Source organism: Oratosquilla oratoria, chromosome 4 (genome assembly GCF_046742065.1).
Source record: "Oratosquilla oratoria isolate Oo_2021 chromosome 4, ASM4674206v1, whole genome shotgun sequence".
Classification (NCBI taxonomy): Eukaryota; Metazoa; Arthropoda; class Malacostraca; order Stomatopoda; family Squillidae; genus Oratosquilla; species Oratosquilla oratoria.
The window spans coordinates 21,254,240-21,264,239 of NC_134780.1; the positions used below are offsets into that span (position 1 = coordinate 21,254,240).

The 10,000-nt window shown below is 39.4% G+C and overlaps 1 protein-coding gene across 2 annotated transcripts in view; it reads left to right on the forward strand.

Annotated features, from left to right (window-relative positions):
• The first annotated feature begins 3,880 nt into the window (after positions 1 to 3,880).
• LOC143024649 (transmembrane protein 181) overlaps positions 3,881 to 10,000 on the forward strand; it is an 86,011-nt gene continuing 79,891 nt past the window's right edge. The window contains exon 1 of one of the 2 annotated variants that reach the window (XM_076183589.1): positions 3,881 to 4,309. In XM_076183589.1, coding sequence (XP_076039704.1) covers positions 4,164 to 4,309 — 146 coding nt within the window. In that variant the 5' untranslated portion in view covers positions 3,881 to 4,163. The remainder of the gene's footprint in view (positions 4,310 to 10,000) is intronic. The other variant, XM_076183587.1, reaches the window with a different exon arrangement.

Consider the following 10,000-nt stretch of genomic DNA (forward strand, 5'->3'; position numbering starts at 1 on the left):
ACCCAGTACCAAAAAGAATATAAAGAAAATAGAAAGAATCCAGAGAGCAGCCACAAAAATGGCATCTGCACTTGCAAACTTGTCATTTGAGGAGAGATTGGCTAAACTGAAGTTACCAGCTCTGTAGCAAAGAAGAGAGAGAAGTGACCTACTGACCATCTACAGAATTATGAAGGGCACAGAAATACTCGATAGAGAGGACTTGTTAAACTGGGACAAGAGAGGCACAAGAGGACATGGAAAAAAAACAGCTACAGAAGAGATCTGAAGAAAAAAAGTTTTCCACATAGAGTGGTGAACACTTGGAACAAACTGGACAATGAAATAGTGTGCGCAAAAACCATTCATGAATTTAAAAGCAAACTAAACACTGCGAGATACAAAGGCGGGACACCACGAGCGTAGCTCCCCTTCCTGCAAAATACAACTAGGTAAACACACACACACACACACACACACACACACACACACACACACACACACACACACACACACACACACACACACACACACACACACACACACACACTTGATGCTGAAAGATACATAGACGGGTAACCACGAGCATAGCTCCCTTCCCGTATAATACAACCAGGTACAACTAGGTAAACACACACACACACACACACACACACACACACACACACACACACACACACACACACACACACACACACACACACACACACACACACACACACACACACACACACACACACACACACACACACACACACACACACACACACACACACACCTCTCATGGCGCTGTGGTTAGAGCTCTGGCCTGCCACTACGGAGGTCCGGGTTCGACTCTCGCCCGGGGCTGAAATAATATCAGTATCGCAGCGCTGAGGGGTGTTACTCCAACTCTCGTGGGCGGGGAGTTGGGTGTGTGTGTGTGTGCAAGGTCATAGCATTACCCATAGATCGGACCTACGAGCTCTGAGCTCTCTTCCAGGAGGGAAATAGCTGTCGATCACGAGTCCAACACGTGATCCAAAGACCAAGTGAATACACACACACACACACACACACACACACACACACACACCGGTAGAGAGAGGTGGACATTTAGGTAGATCGAGGGGTAGGTGAAACGATATGTAAATTATATATTCGGTTGTTATGATACAATGGCCGACTGCAAGTTGCAGAGTTGCAGAATTGCAGAGTTACCGTCTTGTGTTTGTAAATATAGATTAGGATATCGAGAGGTGCTGATGTGACTGGATGTAAACACAGAGCTCGTTCTGCTTGCGACAAATTGCTTGCGTAAACAAGATTTCTTGAGACAGTATAAGTCTTTCTGATTGGAGAAAAGGGTGGAGGAGGAGAAAAATTATTGGTGCATGGAGGTAAAGTCACGCCCTAAAAGGGTGGCACTTATTTGTAACGTTCAAAGTTATTGGATGAATTAAATCGTGACGTCGGAGCAGACTTGGCTTGGTGGATGTAAGAGGATCCCAGGTGGGAGTCCTTGGTGTACCTTATCTAAAAGCGATGTAGAGAATTAGTGAAGAAGAAAATCAAGAAAATTTAGACCAGTTTGCTTACCCCATCCAGAAACATTATTAACTTGTTACAGAAGATATAGTGGAAACATACTTAAGAGAAGGAGAAGGCATGGGGCCTACGGAATAATAACACAAGTGACTAAGTGTTAGTGGCAGCGAAGCTAACACACACACACACACACACACACACACACACACACACACACACACACACACACACACACACAGCATTTGGAAGAGAAATCTATACTGAATCCATATCAATTTGGATTCAGACAAGGAAGATCATGTACAACAAACTTGATCTGCTTCTACTCAAGATTAATAGACATAATACAAGAGAGAGATGGGTGGGCACACTGTGTCTTTCTGGACCTACAAAAGGCATTTGATAAGATACCACACAAAAAACTAATAAGGAAGATAGAGTCAATAGGTGGCACCAGAGGAAAATTATTGGAATGGATGAAAGACTTCCTGACTGGGAGGAAAATGAGAGTAGTAATTAGAGACAAATTCTAAAACTGGGAAGAAGTGACAAGTGGTGTCCCGCAGGGATCAGTACTGGCCCCGATCATGTTTGCCATATACATAAATGACATGGATGAAGGAGTAGAGTGTTATATGAATTTCTTTGCAGATGGCGCAAAAATACTAAAGAAAGTAAAATCTGAGGAAGACTGCAACTCATTGCAAATGGACTCAAAAGAGGAATGTAAGATTTAATATCAAGAAATGTAGTATAATAGAATTTGGAAAAAAAAAAAGTAAAAGCAGGATATCAAAAGATTACAAAATTGGTGAAGAAGTCAAAAAAGTAAACTCGGAGAAAGATCTTGGAGTGATGATCAGCAAGGACATGACACCGGATAAGCATATTAATAAAATAGTCGGAGAAACCTACAATTTATCGAGGTCAATAAAAGTGGCATTTGCTTATTTGGACGAGGAAATGATAAAAAACATCTAACTACACTAATAAGACCAACAATGGACACCTAGTACCAAAAAGAATATAAAAAATTAGAAAGAATACAAAGAGCAACAACAAAACTAGCACCAACTCTTTCCGAAATGACATATGAGCAAAGACTGTCCAAATTAGAATTACCAACTGTGGAACAAAGAAGGGAAAGAGGAGACTTACTAACTACCTATAGAATAATGAAAGGAATGGAAATCTTAGATAAGAATGACTTATTGAATTGGGACAATGGAAAAACGAGAGGACAAAAAAAGGAAAAAAAAAAAAGATAATTACAGAAAAGATCTGAAAAAAAAAAACACTTTCCCACACAGAGGGATAGATGGAACAAATATGACAAAGAAGCAGTATGTGCAAACACTATTCAAGATATTAAGAAAACTTGATGCTGAGAGATACAAAGACGGGTCACTACGAGCATAGCTCCCTTTCCGTATAATACAACTAGGTAAATACACACACACACACACACACACACACACACACACACACACACACACACACACACACACACACACACACACACTCTCTCTCTCTCTCTCTCTTCTCTCTCTCTCCCATTCCGGGAGGTATAACTGTCGATCACGAGTCCAACACGTGATCCAAGACAAAGGTGAATCACACACACAAACTTTTATATATATATATATATATATATATATATATATATATATATATATGTATCATATATATATATATATATATATATATATATATATATATATATATATATATGTATGTATATGTATATATGTGTGTGTGTATAATTGTAATATGCCTATTCAGTCATGTCACCAGCGAATATTTACACAGGCGTCATGATTGCTTATGAGTTTGTAACTCAAACAGAAGTATAAACAGAAAAATGAACGTCTTAATTTCTGCTTCAGTAAAAGTAGAATTCGTCCAAATCGATTCTGGTCAATAAACGCGACCACGAGCACACCCGGCCAGAAATCAGAACTCGTTTTTGTTTTAAGAAATACAACACAAGTAGCATAGAAAATAAATCCCGCCATGCACGTAGATTTCTGTATTCTTATTTAGAAGTTGCATGAAGGCAGGCATTATAGAAATGATAAGAGCGAGGAGAAACAATCCAGAAGTCTCGCTAGTTCGATCAATACCTACTGTACACTCCCCAACAAAGCTGCCTAACGTACGATTACAGACTGTTATGTGCTACGATTAAATCAAATCATTTTAGTTGCAAAGGTGTATGAAATGTAGCATTCTGATACCTTACGGTGAACAGGAACGACTAAAATCACCCGCGAAGGAGAGATTTGAAGGCAGCACTGAACGTGATGAGAAAGTAGGATCCCTGCGTGTAGTTCGAACTGGAAGGGGGAAATTTCTCCCAGTACAGCTGTACAACTGCATCTTACCGAACGTTCTTATCGAGTTATATTTGAGCAGCTCATATATTGCCATGTTTGGTAGATTATTAATTCCAATGTGAACAGTGCAGTGTATTAGATATGATAACCTTGAAACCTACCCATAGGAAACGGGGATAGTTCAGTCAAGATTAATGGATTAAATCATAAACCGATAGCAGCACTTTACAAAATTCCTTAACCACGTGATATAGATAAATATATTCTATGATAAGGCGATACGAAAGTCTTGCTGAAACTTAAATATAACAGAAGTCCAAGATGGGAGATAATTTTGGTTACACCTATCACACGCCTAGAGCAAGTTGCATATTTCGCATTCGGCAGATATTGTCACATGTGACGGATTTATTTAGTGAATTTAGCAGATATATCGCTCCTGCCTACCATCATGACCGATGTGAGAGGTAAGTAATAAAAAAAACATCGTAAAGACGCCTTAATTTTTCAGTGTCGAATGTATACACCCATTGTTTACTTTTGTGTTTATCTTGTATTCTGTATCGTAGGTATGCACGTCAAACGATCTAGGATGCGTGGGCTCTCCTAAACTTATGCGATTCATATAAATATTTTATTTACAAAAATAGAATTTTTACGAAAGTAATATACAACTTGAGAAATTTAGGTCCACTTTTACTTTCCAGCCAGAATATTGTAGAAATTGTTATAGTTTACTCCTATGCACAATAATGGAACGCCATGAGATCACATATTTGAATGAATATTCAGCATTGGCGTTTTTAAACATACCATGGGGAAAATATAAAAGTGGTAATTTGAATGTATCCATGTTGTTACCGGAAATAGTGTTTAGCGCTCGTCGTATATAAAAGCAGTATCAATCAAGAGTAACTGAAAGGTTACATCAGCCTCGTAGAATTTAGTGAGGTAATCTGTATCACCAAACTTCTTAGTCTACCATTTTGTGGCACAATATCATGGTAAACTGTAGCGGTATTTATCCTCAAGATGTTTTGGATAACTTCATGCTGCTAGCAATAATAATACTAGTGATGCTTTTAAGATAACTCGCTGTTGCAGTTACTGCTACGGCTGTACTTACTTATACTATTGCATATAAAAATGATGATGATAATGCTTTATTGACTATGCACAAGATTGTTATAAGTGGTATTGCAGTATTCGTAATGATGGAAGAATAATAAGGAACAATTAAAATGAATAATAACTAATTAAAAAAAATAACCTACTGATGATAATTCGTTGAACTCCGGATGGGGTATGTATTGCATAAGTTTTGTGCACTCATCATTTCAAGGATTTTTGTGACATCACAACAGGCCACAGTCACACAGTTTTAATAGTTGGAGATTAACCACTCAAAAAATCCTTAGATCTCTTTTCGGCGCGATATTCTTCCCAAGGATAGAAGCGCTGGTTGTGACTGATGGCATATTAGATGCTAACAGTTATCCGTACGGTGAAATGTAATAGTCGTTACTGTTGTTTGTAATTTCCTGAATAGATGAGGTGGGAGGGTCGCCATGTCATGAAGCGGTGGGGGGGGGGGAATCAACTTCAGCTGTTGAGCCCTGCTGAGAAGGTGCTGTGTCTTGCTGATTTGCTTCAGACCCGACCACAGGGCCAAGGGCAAGGGTTACTCTTAATCCACATCAAGCTTAGAAAGGACAACAAATGGGTGTTGGATGGGTGAAAAGTAGGAGTGTGCCTTGACTAGGCCACTCCTTTATAAAGGGAAAAAGGCATCTTGGTATTTGATAAGGTAGTAGTAGTAGTATCGTTGTTAATGCCCGTGTTACAAATGTTAGTTGATGTTAGTGGTATCATATCACCATATTCATAATCGGCTGTGATAGAAGAAATAGAAGTGATAGGTGTATCTATTCCTTAACTACAGTGATAATTTGTAATGATGAATGAAATAGTAGTAATACGTACAGAACTAAAGATAGTAGTTATCACGTTCGTCAGTGAAAAGGGGAAATAATGAAGAGAAAGCCGTCAGAGATAAGAAGGAGGTTGAGAGTGGAAAGCTTACTTTCAACTTTGCAAACACAAAGTGCAAATGAAAAGTGGTTGACATTAGTGAAGCAGGAAGGATTGGGGATCATGAGGAGGCACAGGGATGGTTAAATTGCTCACACCAGGAGGCTCCTAGCTGCGAGGCTGTCACCTTTGCCCTGTGTGGTCGGACTTCGAGGACAAGGAGGAGTCACCGGTAGCTGTTGAACTTGTACTAAACGCGGAACTGCATCTTGTAATTTTTGAAGTTGAGAAGAAACCAAAAGTGAGCAAAACTGTGGTCGAGATAGGAATCGCCGTGCAATGTATGCAGTATTTTTTATGTCCGTGTTCTTTAAGTAGGGGAACGTTTTGGAAAAGTAGTATTAATGTATGATTTACAGTGACAAAAATAAGGTGAAATAAAAACAAAACAAAAGTAACCAGGAGTAACAAAGGAATCGTCTGTGGAGTATACGTACACCTGAAATATTTGTAAACGCAAGACCGACCGATTCATTCGCTTCCTAGATTCCCGAAAAAAGGCAAAAGGTAAGATCAAACCTAATACCATAGTAGGCAGAATTAGATTATAAGAACGGAAATGGTAATAATAACAGTGAAAATTATTGTTGCCTCGTGTTTTAGGGACTGGAAACCCGCAGCCCCACATTGACCACCAACGAACGGTCCTCGGGGCATTCCAGATGTCTCTAGGAAGAAACATTAGACTGTTGCATTATTGTGGGCCTCTTTCTGTCCACTGGTCGATAGGAAGAAGAGAGAAGAAGTCGCGGTCGTCAGCTGTCTTTATGTGAAAAAAAAATTGAAACTGACAGGAGAGATACTGAAAGTGTCCCGGAAATCAACTGCCAATCTCTAGGGATTTTAAGACGGAGTATTGGAAGACGACTTCCTCCGACATTTGTCTCTCATGACAACTTCGCACAAGCCCCCGTCGTTGGTTCTTGGAAAAAATTATTTTATGTAAATGTTAACCGTAATATTAAGCGTTATAATTTTGTCACGGCAATAAAAAGAATCGTTACTTATTCTGATGCTGCTGGAATCAAACACTGTGATAGCACACAACCGCACTCACCCTTCTCCATCAGCACCGGGGACATCTTTGGCAAAATCACAGACAAACTCCCGATCCATCTTCAAGCAGATACCACTAATCTGACACAACCACATGGGCGCCTTCTTGGCGTTATCCACTCTGGGTCATCTCTCAGGGGTGACCCTATGAGCAGGGTCATCGTCTGGGAAATGAGCCACATGACCTTAGTGCCTGAGCCGGTGTTCAGCTCTAAGACAGATTACTTGTTTAATGTCGGGATTCCAGGCTTTTCCCCAGTTTAGGGAAACTGGTCCAACTATAAAAAACTAATCCCTAGTAACTTTGCCTCCTTTGCGAGTACTAGACTAGAGCATCCAAAGGTTCCGCGAGGATTACAGTGACATCAACAAAGCCTAACTTAGTTTTCCAGACACTGCTGATGCTAGTTCCGCATCCATAAGCGGCTGCTGCTCAAATCTTTACTTAATCCATTACAACATCTACGAGAAACACACACATTTGCCAACTTCGATACTCCACTTCATTTCACTGCCTGAATGCAGGGCAGAAATGAAATCGAGAATTTCGTTGGGCACTCTTCATAGACTCAAAACCATGTATTTTTTTCCCTATCAGCTGGATCGAGGGCATTTTTTAAGTCAACATGATTTTTGGACAGTTTTGTTGACATTCTGGCCGTTGTTCGATGAGAACACCAAGAGGTAGGATTCGGTTGTTTGTGGATATCTTGGCCCAGAAGCCAGGCTGTTCAGGACACTGGTTCTCTTGCAAACAACCTCGTTGACTGTCCCCTTCCTCCCAGATTGGGGTGATAAGACCATACTTTTAATATGTAGTGACGAAACCAGTTTGCCACACGAATACACACTACAGGGGTCGTTGGCTGTGGCTCCCCCAAGCTTCAGCAGTTCAAAGCTAATCCCGAAAATTGTCCTCTTTTCCCAGCTTCACGGTAGTTAATATGGGCGGGGACACGCTGATCAGTGGGTTGAGAAAGGGCACTTTGATACTTGTCGGAAACTCCAGCTCTAGAGGTTCCACAATTAACAACTCTAAATATCCTGCTCACTATGATCGAGCCTCATTCCAGACTGGGGTGATGAGACCATGCTTCCAATTTGTAGAGATGATTCCAATCCGCGCCACAACTCTCAACATACTACAGTGGATGTTGTCTATGGTATCCTACCAATATCATAAACAGCTCTCCACTAATAGTCATCTCAGCCAATTGTCATCAGTACTTCAGCCAACGTCGGTTGGACACACCGAACGGGAGTCGGGAAAGTGCACTGTGACACCACTGGGCAGTGGTAACTAACCCCACTTCCGGGAAGTTCACCATTAACAACTTGATGTATTCTGTCCATCTTGATCGTTCTTTATCAGCATACGTTACTATAACGACCATCTGTATAGAAAATTGGGTACAAGTGGAGTGCTGAGTGAGAACGCAAACAATTGAGTACATTGCAGGCGGCCAGAGAAGAGATATTCTAACATATTCTAACATATTCTAATTTTGGTCTGAGGCACTGTGTTTTATGTATTTTTTTTTCGTTACGACTGAAAGTTACCATCGTGGCCTGAAGAGAATGCGCACAGACCATGGGTAATTTCAGAAATAATTGCGATAAGCTAAAGTAAAAAAGTAAAAGATTGCACGAGCAAAACTTTCGCAGCACACAAAACTTACGCATAAGTAACAATTGGACACACACACACACACACACACACACACACACACACACACACACACACACACACACACACACACACACACACACACACACACCATAAAGAAGACATCTTCAAGAAATAAAAAATCATTGGAAAGTAGATCAGGAAAAAAATAAAGAAATTGTGCAACAAGTGGAAGAAAATGCAAAGGAAACAGCCATTAAAGTAATTAAAGAGAAAGAAAATTGGGTCAGGGACACAGTAGATAAAAAAGTGTACAGTAGTATATGGTATTAAAGAAAAACACAATGTAGCTAGATACTTATGAGAGAAAGAAATAACGAATGAAATTCTAAAAGATACGAAAGGAGGGACAAGAGATGGAAAAAGAAATGGAAGAAGTGTATACAGTATGATGGGACTACTCTAAAGAAAGAAATAGACCTCTAAAAATTCAACTAAAATCTCGTCTCAAATGATGGCGGAAGGAGTATTAAAAACAGCAAAGTTGGCAAAAAGTGGAAACTACAAAAATATATGGAAAAAAATTAGCTATGAGAAAAAAGAGAAAAAAGACGCTGAAAATGAAGCTAATAAAAAAAAATAAAAAAAACGAGAGAACAGACCAAAAATAATTTTTTTTTTTTAGAGAGAGAGAGAGTGCTGGGCATAAGGTTGAGAAAATTGTATATATGATAAAGGAATCACATTGAACAGGAAATAAGGAGGAAAAAGAACATTAAAAGTAATGTATATCAACATAGATGGTCTGATTTCAGGATTAAATGAATTAAACTGTTACCTGGCGGAAGAAAAAACAGATATAATGGGAATTGTGGAGACAAAATTAAAAGGTCCACTACCACCAGTGTTGGACAAGGTTTATATTATCACTGGATAAAAATAGAGAGGAAAAACAGGGTGGAGTCGTCGTGTTTTTGACAAAGATTACAGAAGGAAATAATAATAATGCGAAATTGATTATGATAAAAGTTGAAAATAGTGACATGAAAAGTAGAAAATTTGTAGTGATATATGTGCCCCCGAAAACACATTCTTGGAAAGAGAGTGACCATTCCAAAATGTTGGAAGACACAAGGCATACATTAAATGAAATACTGAAAGGTGGAAATTTAGTAATTATTGGTGACTTTAACTCCAAAGAAATATGCTAGGAGGAGATGACAGTGAAGGGTGGAGAGCACCTTTCAGGAAACACTACTGAATATGACCATTGAATACACAATGACTCAGTGGGTAAAATAGAATACCAGATATAGAAATAACGAAGAACCGTCGAGACTAGATTTAATATTTATGTCAGAGCCTGAAATTGTGGATAAAATGG